Genomic DNA, 22,696 nt, shown 5'->3' with positions numbered 1-22,696 from the left:
TGGAAGTCTCATGTATGCTATGCTATGCACTAGGCCAGATATTTGCTATGCAATTGGATTGGTTAGCAGATTTCAGTCAAACCCAGGCATGTAGCACTGGACTGCAGTTAAGTGAATTTTTAAATATTTTCGTAGAATGAAGAATTACATGCTTGTATATTCTAGAAGTGACCTAGTAGCGACATGGTACACTGATTTAGATTTTCAATTTGAAGTTGATTCTAGAAAATCAACATCAAGATCTGTTTTCACCATTGGAGAAGGAGCCACGTTTGGAAGAGTGTAAAGCAATCTTGTATTGCAAACTAAACTATGGAGGCTGAGTATGTTGCAGCTTGTGAAGCAGCAAAGGAAGCTATATGGCTCCGTAAGTTCCTTATGGACCTTGAAGTAATTCCAAATGCGGACAAGCCTATTATGCTCTATTGTGATAACAATGGAGCAGTGGCTAACTCAAAAAAACCACGGAATCATAAAGCAACAAAACATATTGAAAGGAAGTATCATCTCATTCGAGAGATCATACAACATGGAGAAGTAATTGTGAAGAAAATTCCAATAGAGAAAAACCTCGCCGATCCATTCACAGAGACTCTAACACAAAAGAGTTTCGATGGTCACTTAGAAGATCTTGGAATGAGGGATATGTCATACTTACTTTAGGGCAAGTGGGAGATTGTTAGGAATTTTGAGAATATGGTGCCTTGAAAAGCAAGTATATTCTCATGCTTAAATTTATTAAATTTATTTGTAATGAAAGTACATTTTGATAATAAGACGAAGAGTTTGTTTTAGTAAGCATTCATTATCTAGTTATTAAGGTACCAAGATTCTATTGAGATATTAAAATACATTTGTATGAAGAGTCATACATAGGAGACATGTATTTTCATTGAATCTAAAAAATTGTTCACAGCCATATAATAAAGCTGGTCACTTTATTATGTTAAGGTTGTAGTGTCCATATTACTTCCAACGAAACAAATGTGATTCATTTCAAGGGAATGATGAGTCTCAAATCATCGAAATGGTTGACTTCGAGTAATGACACTATAACATGAACTGGAATCATGTGAGAATCAAATTTAAGTTTTACCGTTACCTAAATCTTGATCTCACGCTTATGCATTTGCTTATAGTAGAACCGAAATCCTGATGGATAGTGAACTCATGTTTTAACTCCTTATAATATTTGATTTACCATGAGCATGATCATCATAAAGCATTGATCTAGACTCCGTATTTTGGGATTATAATCGAAATGAACATTTGGGAACATATATTAAGATAATGGAGTTCATAGCATTAACATCACTTCAAGTGATTTCAAAAAGATTGGTGATTAATCTAGGCCCAATGGATTGATGAATTAGCTACTCATCACATCTGGATACTCAAAAGATTAGATCTAGAGTATTGAATCACTAATTGGATGAAATTTGAAACTGAGGACAAAATTTACATAAAGGGTAAAACAGTAATTTCACCTTTTGTCATTGGATGGTTATGAGGGTTCACAATATAAGGTTTGCAATTGGACAACTAACAATTAATATCAAGTATTGAATTGTTTCTTGTAATTATAGTTAATCCAAGAGTGCAACCATGAATCTATGGTGGAGTGATTTCATGGTTAATAAGCTTGAATTATTTTTAATGAGATTAAGAATAATTCTAAGTTTATTGGAGCTTGGAATATCTATGTCCAAATAGATTCCCCACTTAGCTTCGTAGAATTCAACTTTTTTAAGTTGGAATGCATGTTTTAATTTGTTTAATTAAATTGTGTACAAAAATAGCAGCTTTAACATTTTTGTCTTAATTTAGACAAGAAAACATATTTGTCTCAATTTAGACAAGAAAACATATTTGTCTCAATTTAGATAAGATAAAATATTTTTTTGTCTTAATTACAGACAAGAGTTGTCTTAAATTAAGATAATTTTAGGAAGATTTTTACAAAATGAATCTAGACGTCCATGTTGATAAAAGAAGACTCCATGTTTGACTATTACTCTTTTATTTATTATTAATTCTTTTTAAATAAAGATGGATAATAATAAAATAAGAGTTATTATTCAATAAGGAGTTTTATTTTATCAAGAACTCTAAATGATAATTAAAGAATTAAATTATTTATTCTTTAATTTTTATTTTGATAATTATGGAGCATGTTTGATGCTTCCATAACTCTGAATGGATGGTCAAGATTGATTTAAAGGTGTTTCATTTTGATTAAACCTTTGAAGCAAGAGTTTTAATAAAAAGAGAAAAGATTGGAAAAAAATGATAGAACGTACTTTTTCTTAAAAAAAAAAAGTTTCAGCCATCTCTTTTCTTTTCCTCCTCTAAGCTTTTCCAAAGAAAAGAGAATAAAATCGGTTGCCATCTTGTAGCCTTACATTCCACACCTTGTCCACTCAAGATTCAAGTTGAAAGTATTCTTGAAGAATAAGTGGTAAATTTATTTGATCGAGAAATCATTCATTGGTGTGGTGGTGTTCGAAAATAAGAATCTCAAAATAAAGGTATGGTTTTTCTTACTTAATTGATTCTTATTTTATTTTTTGATGTGATTATATTGCTTGCAATAATAATAATGTGTGTTTCTACTTGTGTAATTGGATTGCTTGCTTCCTTTATAAAAAGAAATTTTTTTTTTGAAATCCATGCTTTACACAATCACATTAATTCACTAAGATCCTACTCCAACAGAATCACGTAGTAATGAATTGGTAGATAATTCTTTACCCTTCCTATCATGGTTTCAACCTAATTTGCTTTCTAAGGAACTTGTTGCTTGTACCACGCCACTTGATTTTGCGAAGCATTAAGCTATTATGACGGTTGCAAAGAGGATTGAGTTGGTTTCCACGTCGAGCACATCTTTACGACTTAATGACAGTGATATTAGAGCCGAGAGAAATGGAACAATTGTGTTACATAACAAAAAAGTAAGACCCCCTAATAAGTGTAGTACTACGAAGCTACATAAGGTCTATGGAAAAAGAAGGTGAGAGCTAAGGCTATTACCATCTTAACTTTGTTAACAGAGGAAAAATTAGTAGAAGGGAATAATTTGTTGGGTGAGGAGCTAGAACCGAATACAAATCTTGCCTTGATGTTGATTGGCTTGTCCATGATCGTTGTTGATGGTGCTAAAGAGGTATCTTGAATCCTTTGTGGTTCATTCACTTTGTTTTTAATTATGGATTTAAGATTACTTGTATGGAATTATCAAGGTGCAAGTGATGAAGGTTTGCTTAGGGTGATTAATGACTTTTATAGGCATTATAAGTTTTCTATTTTAGTGTTAGTTAAACCACGATTAAGTGGTGTTGCAGTTGATAATGTGATTCATTCTTTGAAGTTCGAAAGATCACATAGATTGGAAGCTTTTAGATTTTTTATAGGAATATGGATTTTATGGAATGAGTGTATTCACTTGTCTTTTGTTTGTAATCACTCATAATGTGCTCAATTGTTAGTTAAGTATCAAGCAGGTACCAAATGGATCTTTTTTACAATTTATAGCCATCCTAATCATAGTGTACGGAAGGCTTTGTGGGAGGATTTGTCTTTATTTATAGGAACAACGAATAGACTATGGTTTTTAACAAGTGATTTTAAGTTTTTTCTTTTCTCGTATGAGAAAACGAGGGGCTTGCAAAGAGGTAGATGACCTTAACAGCTTTTCCAAAAATTTATTTCTACTTTTGAATTAATTGATCTTGGATTTAAAAATCGAAAATTTACATGGAGAAAGGGTTTGGTTTCAGGAAGGATTGATAGGGCCTTAAGTAATACTAAATGACGTCTTTGATTTTCGAAAGCAATTATTCATCATTTAAAGAGGATCAAATCAGATCATAGACCATTGTTGATTTCTTTGGGTTATGGAAGGACTCTAAATGGACCTTTTAATTTTTAGTTCCAAGCTACCTTGTTGACTCATACAGATTTTAGGGATTTTGTCAAATAGTCTTGGGACAAATCTAAAGACATTTAGAGTGCTATGATAGATTTTACTAACAAGGCACAATGTTAGAATAAGGAGATTTTTAGTAATATTTTCTATAAGAAAAGGAAATTACTGGCGAGATTGGGTGGTATAAAGAAAACACTAAACTCTCGACCTTCAAGTCATTTCAGAGATCTTACGTTTAACTTGAGGAAAGAGTACGAAACTATTTTACAACAGGATGAGGCATTTTGGATGTAGAAATCTAAGGCTGATTGGCTAAATCTGGGGGACCATAACACTAAATATTTCCATCTCAGAGTAGCACGTTAGAGGAACAAATCGAAAATTGTGTGACTCTAGGATGTTAAAGGTAGGTGGTGTGATGGTCAAAATGCAATTAACAATATAATTGCTAATTTTTCCCAATAGTTGTTGCTAAAGAGAGTGAGTTACTGCCTTTGTATCCAATCAGAGGTAAGTTTCCTTTACTTGCCATAAAAGCTTATGATAATTTAGTCAAGCTGATATGTGGAGAACAAATGCATAAGGCTTTATTTCAAATGAAACCATTGAAAGCACCAGGTTTAATGATCTCCATGCTTTATTCTTCCAATCTTAATAGAATATTGTGAGGCAAAGTGTAGTAAAGTATGTGCAAAATGTTTTCGATGGTGGTGATATCGAGGATTCTTTATGTAAGTCATTGATTGCATTAATTTCGAAAATAACTTCTCCGAAATGTATTTCTCAATTAAAACCTATTAGCTTGTTACCAAGCATATTTAAAGTATTAATGAAGGTGATTACTAATAAGTTAAAATTGTACATGAGTTCTCTGATAGCAAATACACAGACAAGCTTTGTATTAAGCAAAGTTATTACAGACAATATAATTGTGGCTTAAGAAGTTATGCATTTGTTTCGAAAGAAAGAAGGTCAACTTGGTTGGATGATGATAAAAATCAATATTGAGACGGCTTATGATATGTTGGAAGTGAGGATTTCTGTTAAGATTATAAATGTACTTATTCGTAGTTGGAGGTGTAGTAGTTCACAAATTTTATGGAATGGTTCATCGACTGATAGTTTTATACCTTCCAAAGGGGTGAGACAAGGTGATCCACTTTCCCCATATTTATTTGTTTTATGCATGGAAAGACTAGCCCATGGGATCAATGAAGCGATCTCGAAAGGTTTGTGGACTTCGATAAAATTGGGAAGATGGTGCTTACTGTATTTTTTACAGATGATCATATATTTTTTGCAAAAGCATTTGTCTCGCAGATGGAGGTTATCAAAGCGATACTGGATCACTTCTATACTTGCTTTGGAGAATGGGTCAGTTTGTAAAAATCCTCTTTTATTTGTTCTAACAGTGTGTAAAGTGAGTACACTAATAATTTGAAGTCTTGTTTGGGCTTTAATTACTTTAATGGGATGGGGAAGTATCTTGGTGTCCTATTTCTCCATGGCAAGAAAAGAATTAGCTCTTTTTGTTATTTGGAAGATAAGGTAAAGAGTAAACTAAGTGCATGGAAAGTAGCCTTTTTGTCTTTTGTAAGACAACTTACCTTAGTTAAGTCTGTACTTACCACTATCCCTTACTACACAATGTAAATCGTGCTTATTCCTATTGAATGTTATAGGCAAATTGAATTTGTAGGAATTTTTTTTAGGGAGGAGCATCATCCAATAGAAAGGTCCATTTAAGACAACATATTAATATATGCAAGCCCAAGGAAGAAAGAGGTATGGGTCTTAGGCATTTGCATTTGATGAATGATGCCTTTTTGATGAAATTACTATAGCAATTATTATTTGAGTGCTTTTCATAAATGGGCCTCAAGCATAAGGTGTTTTTGAGAATGGTCCTCTTTATAATTTTAACTGTTTTTAGCCAAGAAGAAAAAAATGGACAAAATTATCCTTAATGAAACTGACCCATTCACTAGGCTCCGTGCCTCAACCCAAAACCTATTAACGGGTCAAGTATGTCCTTTATGTGGACCACAATTCTTCGATTTTCATCGAGAGACCGTACATATCCTCAGAAGCAAGTCTACAAAAGCATTCCTCGACAGTTCAACTTCAGAGCATTTTGGCAGTGGTAGGAGCCTTTTGGAGTTGTTATTATTCGCACAAAGGTAGTTCACATATTGAGCAGTGTGAGGAAGTTGACATTACGCTAAAAAAGGTATAATATTTTTTTATGAATTTATTTATTTTATTTTGAATCATGTGGAGGTTTTTGACAAAATGGTTATTGTTCGTGTTTAGGGTTAAGGTTTTTGAGCATAAACCTATGCATGTTGCATGTTCATATTGATATTTTTGTTGTTTGAAATTTTTGAATATAAACATGAAGGTGGTATTGTTGGTGTTTAGGGGTGGAAAGGTGACCGGCCATGCGTGACTAGTTGATATATATGTGTTAGGAATTCGGTTGAGGGTTTAAATGTTGCGTGAGTGAGGGCGTGCTTAGGTGGTTGGCACCTTTTGCGTGAGTGGATTTTGGCATGGGGTCATGTTGGGGTTACGTGATTGAAAAAGGGTTCAACTTAGCGTGACTAATTGATAGGTCATTGCGTGACTGGTTTCTATGTTATTGCGTGAATATTGTTCAGGCATGGCATCAGTTAATGTGTGCGTGAGTCGATTAGTTGTTCTTAGAATTGCGTGACTTGTTTATAAATCATTGCATGATTTAATGTTAGTAATTACGTGACTAATTGATTAGGCATTGCGTGACTATTGTTGTAGGAAATTGCACGAGTGTCATAACTGCATGAAATTTATCTACATGGGTTCATTCTGTATTAGTTTGGGTCAACTGTAATGCTTTAATGTGTATATGTTGATTTACTTAATAATCCATGCTCCACACTTGAATTAATTATTCTGTTTCAGGGATGTCTAAAAATAGTAAAAAATATTGTTAGGGTTATTTTTTGAGTGAGCTTATGAGGAGGGTCATTTCTCAGAAATTCCTCTAGTTTTTTTGTTAATCTACAATGATGGTATTGACATGACTAAAATGGGAATGTTATCTATTTTATGTTGCAGATGGGCAACACAAGATCAAAGTAGGAAAATGTGGAGTCCTTGCTTTGTGTACCGAGGCACCGGTGGGGGTTCAATGCGGGCATTAACATCCATTATAAGCGGTCGCATCTGCACGTGATACGTGAGATGCTGTGTCAAGTAAACGAGCTGGAAAACTTTAAGAGAACATGCTTCGGGCACATGATGGATGTCGAAGTAGACAAGGGTTTATTTTGTGCCAGTCTAGTGCACAATCTAATGCTGTGCAGAATCAACGAACTTGATGCCACAGAGGTAGAGTTATGGTTCGCAATAGGGAAAACAAAGGCCCACTTTTCTAAGAGGGAGTTCTGTCTAGTCACAGGATTGAAGTTTGGTCCCTTATCGGTCCTCATTGTCAATCGGTATAAGACCCTTCTTTGAGAAATTCACCTAAGATATTGGGGACTAGGGAAGGAGGTGAAGATTCAATAGGTTTTAGATACGTTGAAGGGAAGGCAATTTCAACAGGAGGGAGACGCGAGCAAGATGGCCCTTATCTTGATCGCGACGAATGTTTTATTCGGTCAAGACTATAGACGATATGTGGTTCCATGGTTGTTGTCGCTGGTCGAGAACATCGACGAGTGGAATGCATTCCCATGGGGCACATATGTGTGGAGTCTAACCATGGATTACCTACTGAAGGGTTTCGAACCTCCTGCTGTGGGCGAAGCAGAGAAGAAGCGCTACCACCTTTACGGATTCATATGGGCGTTTTAGGTAGTCTGCCATAGCCTAATGTTTATCATTATCATTATTCTTTTCGCATAAGAATTTATGAGGTGAGTAAAAATATTACACAATTGATGTGCAATTTTAGGCATTGGAAGCAATACCTGAAATTAAAAGCTTGTTCGGAAGGCAGTGACAGTCCGGACAGGTTTGGCCAAGAATGCTTAAATGGCAATGTGACGATAGGCCTTCAAGCTTCCATGCCAATATTGCAAGTTTAGAGAGAGAGGGCAAGGTGAGTAAAGAAACCATATTTTTTTTATTTTTATTTTGATTGTCATAGGGTAGCAAGGGTTATACCTAATGGCAATGTATGTTTTGGTGCAGTTGTGGGCAGTAAGGACGTTGGAGCCAACGACAGAAGAGATGTTGACCACATATTGGGCGGACATTGAGGTCAATATCTCCGAGGGGCAGCAATACATTCCATTATGGAAGTTGGAGGGTCGGCCAGAATTCGGTCTCCAGCAAAGGAGGAAAATAATGAATCGCAAAGGGAAAAGTCCAGTACGAAGAGCCGTTAAGCGGAGACGCACCACGAACAAGGAGGTCCATTTCGAATGAGGTGCTACTGAGGCACCTCATTCTTCTGCTGCAGCTTTTCATGGTGCATCTCCTGGGGCTCATAATGCTGCTACTCCTGCTGCTGCTCCTCTTGCTTCTGCTGCTGCCCTTCCTCCTGCTTCGGGTGCTGCCTTTCATGCTGAGCCTCGCAACCGAGCGCTGCATCCGTAAATAACTACAAGCATTAAGGGAGAGCTACAAAATATGCAGACATAGTGGAAGAAAGACCTCCAATCCTTGCAGATGAATATGCAGATGCAGATGCAGTCAATACAGTTGGAGATCCAGCGAGCGATACAGATGCAGACGTAGTCACTACATGAGCATATCCAACACTCATTACAAGGGCTGGAGGATCGAATTGTCAGTCGGCTGATCGATCGTTTTGAGGTATGAGGTTTTATGTTATTCATCGCGTGAGTTATGACATGTACAATGTATACACTGTTCTAATGTGTTTGATTTTTTTGATCGTTTAGATTCGAATCTCATCTCTCAGTAGCCCGATTGAACATGATCCTACGCCTATCCCATCTCTGGTAGAGGCAGCCCAGCATTCTCAGCCCACACTTTCTCCCGAGGCTCCACCTCCTCCGTCTGAGGTCGAAGAGGTACCTCATCCTGCGAGTAGTGGAACTACAACTTTTGCGCGTCTTGCTCTATCCCAACTCCAGTAAAGGCCCCCCCGTATGGTGAGATCAGACCTTCTGCTGAGGCTCCACCTCAACTTGAGCCCGAAGATGCACGTGTGATCTTGGCTAGCAAATACCTTCGAAGCCCGTACGTTAACCCGCTATTAGTCCAGCGCAAAGCGAAGGACGATTTGAAAGACAAATATAAGTCCTTCCTGAAAAATGATGAAGTGAGGTAAAATGAAAACAGTAGACCATATTAGGGTTAACGGTTCTAGGATATTTATTAAAAAGTTCGTAATACTATAATTTTAATATAACTCTATTTTAAATTTACAAGGTTAACATTCTGGGCATCGAAAAGCAAGAGGGCCTTGATTTTTTTCGACGATTGAAGATACCGACAGAGTTGATGGATACCCAACAGATTAATGCATGCATCAGTGTGTTGTGTAAGTAGGCGCGCGAGCACCATCCACAACACTATAAGCAAAAAATATTGATCATTGACACCACATTCTATGTAAGTATATTATATTTTACTGAGTTGTAATTATTCAAATGTATGGGGTTTAGGGTTACTTCATTGCATTTAACTATTGTGCTTAACATAATTGACAGCTTATTTTGCCCCAACTGAGCGAAGAAATGCGACCTTCGCCCACCGAGAAGACATTCAAGCCAAGTGAGGCGGTTATGCCAGACGAGCTGCTTGAGTATGCTAGGGGTGGGAGACCTCTGTGGGGTTTTCCATGGCATGAGGTTGACGCAATTCTCGTACTGTGCATTTTCGATGGCCACTGGGTGGTAGTGCATGTTAACTTGGTGAAATGGACTATGATGTTAGTGGACTCATCGTACGGTAAAAAAAATGCACTAAATTTTGGCTTACGTAATAAGTAGATGAGTCCACTAACATCATTGTTTCCCATTATATGCCACCAGGCGGGGTACTTTGTCAAGTAGCACCATCAAAAGCGACCTTTGACACGAATGAAATATAGGTTAAATGAGAAGACCCTGATGCAGCAAGATTCGCATAGTTGCGGAGATTGGGTTATAGTCGCGTTGTAGTAGTTGATCAGCTCGAAAAATCAGACGCTGAAGGCAAACGCCATAAAGGGCATTCGAACAAAGTTTGCCCTTGAGATTTTTTCCAATAGCTCAAGTTGTTAAATTTTTGAATTTGTTTATTCTTATTCATTCTGTAATTAATAGTAACATTATTCTGTATCATTTCCATATTATTCTTTGTTGTATCATTTACATATTATTCTTTGTATTCATTCATATGATAAGCATACGGGTCCAATAAGAACAACATTGTTTTTTTCTTATTCATATCGTAAAGTCTGTTAGTATTTTACACAATTTACATGACAACGTTCATTCGATTGCATATGCCAACCCCACTTCGAGTTTTTACTTTATAGCCTACATGACATGTTGAATTGCATTGCGTGATATAGGGTGGTAAGCAGCTGCTATTGAATTGCGTGAATGTTGTGGATGGAATCGCGTCACCAGTTGATATTGATTCATGGGAGTATTTGTTATGGAGTCACACGAGTACTAAATTTTTAATCACGTCAATTGTTAATGTGGAATCTCGTCACTAATCCACTTGGAGTCGTGTGAGTAGTAAATATGAATCTCATGAACCGTTAAGATTTAGAATCGCGTGAGTAGTAAATATGGATCTCATGAACCATTAAGATTTAGAATCGCGTGAGTATTTGATATTGACTCCCGTTTGTAGTAAATATGGAGTGGCGTTACTAGTTAATATGAAAGCGCGTGACATGACTCTTTTTGGAATCGTGTCACTAGTTTATATTGACTCGTGTGAGTAATATGTGGAGTGGTGTTACTAGTTGTTATCGAATGGTGTGAGTATGCATTATAAAATCGCGTGAGTAAAGAAAGGGAGTCGCGTGACTGGATATTATGGAATTGCGTTACCATTTGATATGGAGTCGCGTGAGTTGTATATATGGAGTGGCGTTACTAATTATTATTGAATAGCGTGACTAGTTGCGCTTGCATCTCGTGACTCACCTATTCTGTGTCTTGTTCTTCGAATAAGGGTAAGCCAATTATCATCGACAATATCAAACCTTAGCTCAACTCCAAGTACCATCATAACAAAATATCGAGTTGAACACCCTAAACCCTCAACCAGATGAAAGTTAAAGCACATGTTATGAACAAAACGGTTGGAAGCCATCTTATGCCCTTTATGTTTTTTGATTACAACGGTCGACATGAAGAATAACTATTACTATTATTATACATCATTTTCTAGGCAAAAATATGAAGCAGGATGCCAAAATCAATCACGTAAATATTATTAAATTAAATATTTCGTGCTTTATTTAATCGTTTACAAAGAAAAACAAATTATGAAGGAGTACAATCAATTTGATGATCCAACAAATGGGCTAAGTACTCTAACTGGAATTTTATGATCCAACTATGCAATGGCATTTTTTTACACAAGGGGAACTGTAGTGAACTATACAAATATCAAATTTTTTCCAGCACTTTCTCCTAACTTCCAGCAGCTTCTTCTTCGTCTTCTTCCCATCCTTCTGTTTCAATAAACGTTCAGTTGTTCTGGACCTGCTTGAGTATCGATAACTTATGAATATATCGATAGCTGCTCTGAAAGTGGATGAAACTTGTATGAAAGAGCAAACTGAACTGTCTGGTTAGGGAATGAAAAGTACGATACACAAGATGTCCATATGGAAGAGAAAACCTTTAAGTCCCATGTTCAGTTGTTTTGGACCTCCATTGTTCCCTAACTAGTTCCACCGGCCCCACCATTGGACATGAAGGTTTTCTCTTCCATATGGACATCTTGTGTATCTTACTTTTCATTCCTCAATCAGACCGTTCAATTTGCTCTTACATACAAGTTCCATCCACTTTCAGAGAGACATCTTGTGTTTTAGATTTGCTTTTCTGCTGGAATATGTGCAACTAGTCCCTCAAACTCAAAGGCACCTCCTCCTTTTCGGAGGCTGCCTATTTGCCCTTCTCGACTCTTGGATCTTTGGAGGTAATTTTTCAATTATCTGAGATTGATTAAGATAATTGAATTTGATTCAAATGGTTAATGGTTCCCTTTATTTATAGGCATGAATGTTGACTCTTCGTTTTCTACAACCATCTCAGTGCAATGAAGCGGGGCTGAATTGGTTGTTAAGTACCTGTTCAGTATGCCCTTTCATCTTATCTACCCCTTAAAAGCAAAAGCCAGGCCAAACATAAATCGTTTGCATATGCTAACCCCCCTTTGCTTCTTTACTTTATAGCTTATAAGACATGTTGATTACATTGCGTGACATAGGGTTGGAAGAAGTTGCTATTGAATGGCGTGAATGGTGTGGATGGAATCGTGTCACCAGTTGATATTGATTCGCACGAGTATTTGTTATAGTCACGCGAGTACTAAATTCTGAATCACGTCAGTTGTTAATATGGAATCGCTTTACTAATCCACTTGGAATCGTGTGAGTAATAAATATGGATTGCGTGAACCGTTAAGATTAGGAATCGCGTGAGTATTAGATATTGACTCTCGTTAGTAGTAAATATGGAGTGGCGTTACTAGTTAATATGAAAGCGCGTGACATGACTTTTTTGTAGAATGGCGTGAATGTTTATTCTAAAATCGCATGAGTAGAAAATGGAATTGCGTGACTAGGTATTATGGAATTACGTTAAAAGTTGATATGGAGTCACTCTTGTAGTATAAATGGAGTGGCGGCGCAAATTCTTATTGAATCGCGTGAGTTGATGATATGGGATTGCATCACTAGTTGATCTTGCATCGCATGACTCACCTATTTTGTGTCATGTTCTTCGAATAAGGGTAAGCCAATTACCATGGACAATATCAAACCATAACTCAACCCCAAGCACCATCATAACAAAATATCGAGTTAAAGAAAACAAAATACCACAAGTGAAGTATGAAATACAAACTACAGTTTCCATAATCCAGTTAACCCACAACTCTCAAATCTGAATGTTCATCTCATATGTTTGACTAAGCCAGAACCAATGACAGCTGACTTCTTTTTTCTTTAAGGTTAATGTCGGAGAAACTCATCTGAGGACAATCAATTCTGCGACGCTTCTACTGCCCGAATAGCTGTATCTGTTCTTTGCATTAGAAGATTCTCAACATTCTGTATCCTTAATTCCAATGCCTGCATTGTAGCAGTTTGATTACTGAGTTTCTCATCAATCCTCAGAAGCATATTCTACATCACATCATTGGAAACAGGAACTCTAGACAATTGTCTGAATGGAGTATCACGGGCAGGATGAACTGGGCTACCTTTGACGGAGTTCGATGGCTCATCAAGACTCAAGTCATATCCCTATTTCACGAGCCATCGAAACGATAGATTACGAGGCCTACGACTGGTCCAATCAGCTAGATACCTATTGCTCCATATCCCTTTCTTCTTAACTAGAGCCGATATGATGTTCCTGTATGGAGGGGTCGTCTCTTCCTGCATAGTAACTTTTCTCATTCTCGTGATCATATATTTTGCAATATTCACACCAAACTCTCTTCTAATAGTTTCCATCATCCACAGATCCTCAGTGCTAACATTTCCTAATCGACTGAGCCTTCCCTGTAATGTGGACGCCAGAAAATTATGTACCAGCCTATCTGGTGCAAAATTCAAACGATGAGCAGAACATGACTTTGTGGTGTATGGTTCTCTTCTGCCTATCACTTGGGCCCACATGCAGGACAGGTCATATGATGGTGGAGGTCTATATTGTCCGTGTCTATACTCCGTTTTTAGGAGCTTCCCACTATCTCACTGTAAACTCTATTCCTCCCAAAAACACGTGCAAAACATTTGGGTTAAAATCTCTAGGATTTTCAAATCCATTTTCACTCCGGCGAATGCTGGAGTAAAATTCCTTAACAAGAGTCGGGCTATAATCAAAGTATGGAAAGGTACTTAGACCCTTAAGTTTACCCATGTCGAAAAACGAAGATATGTCACCCTCAAGGTATATGTTTTCCTTTAAGCTTTCCCAATCTACCACTTTCCCTCACAATATCATGGCATTCTCTAGTACCTAATACCTACCACCATGTGATATGTCCCTAAACCATAAGGGAGGGAACAGATCATTACCTAGTTCAATTGAAAAACCAATTGACACGACAGACAGTTGGAGAGCTATTTTCCATTTCTTCCTTGATCGTAGGCGAGAGTATACTTTGGTCGCCATTGTCATGGACATTAGGTTTGCTCGAAGATGCGGCCATTGCTTAAGACAGTGCATGACAGTTCAGCTTTGGTGGCTCAACTTCTCTTCACCCTCAAACTAAGTTTGGAACGGTTGCAATATGAAACTACAACTATCGATAGATATTAGGAAGACTGAAATATGAAAGAAACGGTTGGAAGCTATCTTATGCCCTTTCTATTTTTTTATTACAACGGTCGACATTAAAGGTGCGTTTGGTATAAGGGATGTGATGTCATTACATTGCAGCCAATGGATGTAATGTGATTGCATTCCAAAACCAATGCAATCACATTACATTGCACTCTTTCATGTCTTTAAGGACATTTTTGCCCATCACCTTTTAGAAAAATAACTCACAATTCGAAGCAAAACATCATTTTTGGGGCTGAGGGTCTGCTACTTCTTCTCCATTTTGCTAAAGTCGCTCCTCCTTCGTCTAGCTTTGCTTCTTCATCATCTAAAATTGTGGGTTGAAATCTCCCATTCTTTTTTTTCTTTCTTCTTTTTTTTTATCTTCTTCTTGTATTCTTTAATCTGACTTTTTTCTATTAATTTGGGTTTTCTTCATATTTATATTTTAGGGTTTACCACTGAAACAATTTAGCCCTTGATCGGCAAACGAGGTTGGATTTCTGGGTTAATATTTAACATGAGGCATTGTGTGACTTACCTTGGACATTGCGAGACTTACTTTGGACATTGAGTGACTAGTTTCTGTTAAGGCATTACGTGAGTAGTTGGTAGGCATTGCGTGACTTACTTTGGGCATTGCGTGACTAGGTTTTGTTAATGCATTGTGTGATTTTTTTTGAATCCATGTAACTTTTCGAGATCTACGCGTTAACAGTTAGCCGAAGGTGGTCTGCTGGATATTTGACCCCAAAAAACCTCATTTTAACCCTGAATTTGAATTTGTACTCTTTTCATGGCTTTTTTTTTTAAGATTTGACCTCCCGTTTATTTTTTTTTTGTTTAGGGTAAATTTGGTCTTGATAGTAGGAAACCATTGCAATTTTTTTTAAAGATTTTAGGGTGCAAGAAAAGAGTCCTGCTTAGTCACGCTTGCATTATTGGTCTCGGGTTTGACTCCTGCTTATTGCAGTGCAATCTTTTTTTTTTTTTGCCATTGATTGCTACCATTAGATCGGTCTCTAGTATCAATTGAACTTACATTAAAATTTTCCAACATATTCCTTGCATATCAAAAATGTATCTTCTATATGCTGTTTTTAAATTGAATATTTGTAAGGTGGACATGATAAGTTAACTTTTTGCTTACTATATGTTGTTTTTATATAATGTTTATATTTCATGATTTTAATTTTTTTTTTATATTGTTAGTTCACACAATGGAAGGGTTTTCTCAAGAGTAAACTGCAACGATCGTGTCTGCTATTGTATTAGCCATTGAGCTGTTCAGCATGATACTTTTAGCTAATACTTTGGTTCACGGATGTTATCAAATTTTAATGTATACTAGAAAGCGTAAAAGATCCAAAACTAGTACCTATAGGAGACATATTATTAGGCAATTGAATTTTAGGAGAATGGTGTTTGATTCTGATTTAACATGCATTGAAAATATTAAAATGGATAGAGCTGCATTTTATAAACTATGTAATATGCTTCAATGCATTGTTAGGCTTTCACAAAAAAAAAAACATGAATGTTAAGGAAATGGTTGCTATCTTTTTGTACATAATTTCTCATCATGCAAAGAATAGGATCATAAAGAGAGAATTTGTTAGAAGTGGTGAGACAGTTAGTAGACATTTTGGTTTAGTTTTGAATTATGTTTTAAGATTGCAATCAATACTGCTAAAGAAGCCAGAGCCTGTACTTGAGAATTCAATTGACTTCAGATGAAAATGGTTTAAGGTAAACTAAAATTTCTTAATCATTTATAGCTTGAGTATAAGAACCTATTAAAAATGCAACTAAAGGATAATTTTTGTCATTATTCTATTGGAAACAATAGAATTGTTTAGATGCTTTAGATGGAACTTACATTAAAGTCAATGCCCTAGAAATTGATAAGCCTAGATACAGAACAAGGAAGAATGAAATTGCTACAAATGTGTTAGGGGTATGTTCACAGGATATGCAATTCATATATATCTTACTTGGATGGGAGGGTTCTACTTGAGACTCTAGAGTTTTTCGAGATGCAATATCTAGCAGAAATGGATTGAAAGTCCCAAAAAGTATGAGGAAAATATACATTAAGTTATTAACTATTTTAGCTCGACATTGTTCAGAGTGATGTACTAAAAATAAATTTTTTATCATAGGTTTTTTCTACTTATGTGATGCTGGGTATACAAATAGAGAGGGATTTTTAACTCCATATAGAGGTCAGCATTATCAGTTGAATGAATGGAGACAAAATTGCACTCCTCATTCAAAAGAAGAACTGTTTAAGTACAAACACTTTGGTGCTAGTACTGTTATTGAGAGATGTTTTGGATTCCTTAAGATGAGATGGGTAATACTTAAAGAGAAGTCTTGGTACCCAGTGAAAACAAAATGTAGAATTATCTCTGCTTGTGCATTGTCACACAATCACATTAAGAGAGAAATGAAACATGATCCACTTGAAGATGAAATGTATGAAGAGTATGTGGAATCAGAAGCGATGGAAAATGCATATACGATCAAATGCATTGAGACATCAAATGCATGGACTACTTGGAGAAATAACTTAGCACAAGAAATGTGGAATGATTGGATAAGTTATGTTTCTTCTTTAATTTTTAATTAACTATTGTGTTCTATATATTTGTTATTATGTCGTTTCTATATTATGTTTTATACTTGTAGATGGAAGTTGCATCATCTCAAGAACAACTATTAGTATGAGCAGAACATAATTTTCTAGGCAAAAATATGAAGCAGGATGCCTAATCAATCACACAAATATTATTGAATGAAATATTTTGTGCTTTATTCAATGGTTTATAATGAAATTCAAATTATTAAGGAGTACAATGAATTTGATGATCCAACAACTAGGCTAAGTACTGTAATTGGAATTTGATGATCCAACTATGCAATGGCATTTTTGTAAATAATGGGAACTGTAGTCAACTATAGAACAAATGACTAATTTTTTTCAGCACTTTTTCCTCACTTCTAGTAGCTTCTTCTTCTTCTTCCCATCCTTCTTCCTCAATAAACGTTTTCCATATTGCATGGAAGCCATCCATTGAAACATCCATAACTTTCTCAAAGTAACTTCAATTCTCATGATTTGGTACACATTTTAAAACCTCCATAACTAGCATAAGGTCTTTCTCACAAATATCAACATCTTGTGTATCTTACTTTTCATTCAAACTCTGTCAAACTCAAGTTGAAATAGTATTATTCAATGCAAATATCAATGGTAACTTCGAAAAAATCTCTAACAACTGAAGTCTGAAGGGCCATTATCTTCACGTACAACACCGATAACATTAACAGAGTTTGTAGTCTGCATTGGACAGCGGTTTCGATTGTGCTCGGGTTGTCTGCAAATTGCACATGCCTTGGGTTGACGTCGTCGAGCCGTCGGCTGACCAGATGATGTTTCCTTGTTTGTCGGTAAAGATGCAAATGGAGTTCGGCAATTTTGTCTATTATGACCATAGCTCTTGCATTGTGAACATCTACGTCATCCGTTACCTTCCCCAGGTGATGGAATCCTTTTCCTCCTAGGTCTTCTCGCTTGACCTCGCCAACTTGGTAGCAAAAGCACGTCATCGGGGATGTCCCACTCACTGGGATGCCCAACCGGGCGAATGGGAATCGCATATCCCTCCGCCCAAGATCGAGTCTTGTAATAGTCCGAGTAGAATTCAATGGCTGCACGTTTGCACTTACTGCCAAAGCAATGAAATCACAGATGGCGAACAATGTAAAAACTCAATTCACCATGCACAATATAACAAAACATGATTGCTCATACCTTATTGCCACCATGGCATGCGTGCAGGGGAGTAGATCAGACTGGAACTCACCGCATGAACACTCATTGGTGGAGAAGTTCACAACTCTGTCCTTACTCCCACCTATAACTTGAAACTCCACCCGATCGATTGCTTGTACAAACAAGTGACATGCTTCATTGAACCGTCTGTTCAACAAATCGGTAGCCTAAGGGCTAAGGGGCGTGGTCAAATTCAATGCCTCATTATGCCAGTCATGGAACCAACGTTGAAACATGCATCTGATGCACTCGATCAAAACCGTTATTGGCATTTTTCTTGCATGCCTCAAGTAGGAGTTAATACACTCCGTAGTGTTGGATGTCATTAGCTTGTATCACCTTATTGGTGACCGTGCATGTGCCCATCTCTCAGGGCCTAATCTCATAAGGCTGTCATAAGCAGGTTTGCAAAGCTGTTTCAACTGATTCATATGTCTGTCAAAATCGGCGACCCTATAGCAGTTGGTGGCCATGGTGAAAATTGCTGCAACATCTTCGCGCTTGAACCTGTTTTTAACATTTTTCCCTAAGTGGTAATTTCATAGACAGTGATGAGCGTCCTTGTACACTTTCTCAACTGCATTCTTAATGCCAAGATGCTGATCAGAAACGAACATTGCATTTTTAGGACAACCAATCGCACGACGCAATTGGTTAAGAAACCACGACCAAGACTCTTCGTCTTCAACGTGGCCAATGCCAAATGCAAGTGGATATATTTACTCATTCGCATCTTTGCATACCGCCACAAACAGAATATTCTTGAATCTTCCTTTCAGATGTGTAGCATCGATAACGACTACAGGCCGCAGTACAACACTGAACCCCCGAATACATGACCCGAACGCCCAAAAACAATATTTGAATCGTTGTTCCCCATCAGTAGTGACACACGTCACAATACCGAGATTTTCACATTCCAACATATGGAAATAAGAGGGGACGAGTTGGAATGACTCTTTCGGTGGACCGAACACAAGACTCTCCACGTACTCCTTCGCTTGCCAGGCCTTACCATATAGGCATTGCAATCCCCATTTGCGATTCATCTATTCCATTATTTCCTTTGGTCTCAATGGGGTTACACAATTTCCTTCCATCCTGCTGGAGATAAGCTGACTAATTACCCTCGCGCTCGCAGTTCGGTACCCACATTGCAAACCATCGATAGTACACGTGTGTACCTTATGCAACGTCCGAACTTGCCAATATTCTCCCTCAAGCAACTTCGTTGCACACAAAGCAAACTTGCATGCTTTATCCTTACAACCAACCTCAAAACGAGCGTGACATCACTTTTTAACTCTAAACTCAAAATGCTCTTTTAGTGCCAACATGGTCAAAGCTCGTTTCAATTCAACCTTTGATAGAAACACTTTTCCGCGATATAAGTGGTCATCCATTGATCTGGATTCCTCACTCCCAACTGTTTGGAAGGATATCATATCTAGCCCAGGAATAATCCATTAACGAGATACCCCTGAATTTACGCTCTCTTCATCACTGTCATTAAGCGAACGAATGTCGTTCTCAAGTGCGATGGCGTTCTAGTAAATAGGGTCACCCTCAACATCTTCTAATTCAACGGTTCTGCAATGGTCATCCAACTCAACCTCTTCTAACACAACAGTTGTGGTATGACATCTACCGCCATCTGCATGATTGTAATCAGGAATATCGGTCTACTCAACCTTGTCGTCCTCTGAACGGTCTTCATGTCCGCCAATGTAATCATCTTCATAGTCATAACGCAACTCATGGTTCTAATCCGCCGTGTCGTCCTCTTCAACATCATCTTCAATCTGATCAGAAGCATCGTCATTACTCACAACCATCATAGTGTCGTTTGCTAATGACAATGGACCCAATGCATTTTTGAGCTACAGTTGTGTTTGTTGCAAAGTACCGAGTATTTCGTTCGATGCACATTTCGATCGAAATTGTACAGACATCATTTGCAGACACCTCATATGTGCATCGGGCTGCTGAAACTCATGAGGATACATCAAACGTGATTGCCATGGTTGTTTGTTAGGAAATGCATGGTGTGGTATGTCAGAATAATTAACATTCTGTTCTTGTTGATTACTATGTTGGATACCGTGCTCATGTGGAATATTGTTTGCATTTTTTGCCTTAACTGCCACAAACACAACAACTGCCCTCTCATCTAGCAGAATACTTGCTACATCTTCATCATCCCTAATCATTGCAAGCGAAACACTTGCAGCATGGCTAAGCGATGCATGTAACTCGATTTCATTATGTGAGTTGACCCCAACAACCTCTTCAATCAGCTTCACTAGTCCCGAATTAACAAATCACTCCCAACACCCCTCACTCATGTCTCACCACCCTTGTAAGTGTCATCGACCCAATGACCACCGTATAGAATCATAAGCTTCACATTTGGCAGGTCGCTAAAATTTAACAGAAAATAAGTGTCACAATCAGTCAATTTATCAAAAATAGCCCCTCAATGCATAGAAACCACTTATGCAATGCCTAAGTCACATTTGGCTGGCTGCAGAAATTTAACAAAAATTAAGTGTCGCAATGTCTAATACACATTTATGCAATGCTTAATAACTAGTGAACAAACGCACCTAAACAAGAGGCGAATTGTACAAGTCACACGCCACCGCTCTCGCAATATATAACAACAGGTCACGTAATACATAAAAACCAGTAACGCAATATTAAAAAACTACTGAACAAAAGCCTCTAAATAACACATGAATTGCACAAGTCACGTGCAACCACTCTCGTTATACATAACAACAGGTAACGCAATATATAAAAATGGGTCACGTAACCCTAAAAACTACTGAACATAAGCCCCTAAATAACACATGGATTGCACAAGTCTTGCGCCACCACTCACACTACAACAAGTAACGCAATATATAAAAACCAGTCACGCAAGCCTAAAAAAGTACTGAACAAAAGCCTCAAAACAATACATGAATTGCACAAGTCACGCGCCACCACTCTAGCTACAACAGGCAACGCAATATATAAAAACCAGTCACGCACTGCTTAAAAAACTACTGAACAATAGCCTCAAAGCAACACATGAATTGCATAAGTCAGTCACGCACCGTCAGGCTCGCAACACCTAAGAATAAGTCACCCAATGAATAATAAGCCTCTAAACAAGAGGTGAATTGCACTAGTCACGCACCACCAACCTCGCAATACCTAATAATAAGTCAATCGATGCCTAATATCCACTCACGTTATGTCAACTTAAACAATCACGTACTGGCCCAACATCACGCAATACATAACAACACGTCACCATAGGTACTCTATTCCATATACATACAAACCACTCATGCAATGTCTCAACAGAAGATATGCATAGCACAATTCACGCACCGTGTATCACCCACTCTCCCAATACCTAATAATAGGTCACCCAACGCCTAACATCCACTCACGAAGTTATTCAGCATAATATAACTTAAACGAAGAAAATAACTCAACAAAATATGTGCTCAATGAAAATAAAAATTGCTATAAATTTTATTCAAATTTTATTAAAAAGACCCCCCCAAAAATATAAGGAGATGATAAAAAAAAAATGAACCGTATTTCATTTCTTCACAAGTTCATCTACTTTAAACTCTATCTCGGCGAGAATCTTTTCGTTGCTCAAGATGGCAGCCTCCAGGTCAAAAGTCCTTTGCATCAGGTTGTCGATGAGGACTTGAATCTCCTGCTGGAATATGTGCAACTGGTCCCTCACACTCAAGAATATGTGCAATTGGTCCCTCACACTTAAGATTATGTGCAACTGGTCCCTCACACTCAAAGGCACCTCCTCTTCTTTAGAGGCTGCCTCTTTCCCCTTCTCGACTCTTGGATCTTTCGAGGTCATTTTTCAATTATCTAAGATTGATTAAAATAATTGAATTTGATTCAAATGGTTAATGGTTCCCTTTATTTATAGGCATGAAAGCTGACTTTTCATTTTCTACAACCATATCAGTGCAATGAAAGGGGGCTGAATTGGTTATTAAGTACCTGTTCGGCCTGCCTTTTCATCTTATCTACCTCTTAAAAGCAAAAGCCAGGCCAAACATCATTTTCCAAGAAATTCTTAATAAAAAGCAGCTTTAAGGTTTTCTCTCTTTTTCACTAATCAACAAAGATTTTAATGTTACTTCTTTTCTCTTTTTTTTTTAATTTAGGCATCATGGTTGACCAACCAAAATCTAATACTATTGCTACTATACAAGTATGAAATTATATATAAACTTCAAGAATTACATTAGAGCTTATTAGGTTATTGAAGATAATCAGTAGAGAATCACCTTCAACATTAGGTAGCTAAAATCACGCAATGCATACAAATAGGTCATGCAATACTCAATAAATATTCAGTCACGTAATATTAATTCACGTAACGCTTGTCACGCAATGCTAACAAATATTCAGTTATGTAATGCATGTAAA

At 37.2% G+C, this 22,696-nt stretch overlaps 1 protein-coding gene across 1 annotated transcript; it reads right to left on the bottom strand.

Annotated features, from left to right (window-relative positions):
* Positions 1–17,920: 17,920 nt before the first annotated feature.
* On the bottom strand, positions 17,921–19,284 carry LOC148764110 (uncharacterized). Its single transcript, XM_088803538.1, has 4 exons — positions 18,959–19,284; positions 18,575–18,742; positions 18,215–18,382; positions 17,921–18,128 (listed from the first exon to the last, which is right to left on the bottom strand). Exons 1-4 carry the CDS (start codon positions 19,282–19,284, stop codon positions 17,921–17,923), a joined length of 870 nt encoding a protein of 289 aa, XP_088659664.1.
* Between the last annotated feature and the right edge of the window lie 3,412 nt (positions 19,285–22,696).

This window comes from Theobroma cacao, chromosome 2 (genome assembly GCF_053813885.1).
Source record: "Theobroma cacao isolate CCN51 chromosome 2, ASM5381388v1, whole genome shotgun sequence".
NCBI lineage: Eukaryota > Viridiplantae > Streptophyta > Magnoliopsida > Malvales > Malvaceae > Theobroma > Theobroma cacao.
The sequence above is the reverse complement of the archived record's forward strand: the minus strand, read 5'-3'. Positions and strand labels throughout refer to the sequence as shown.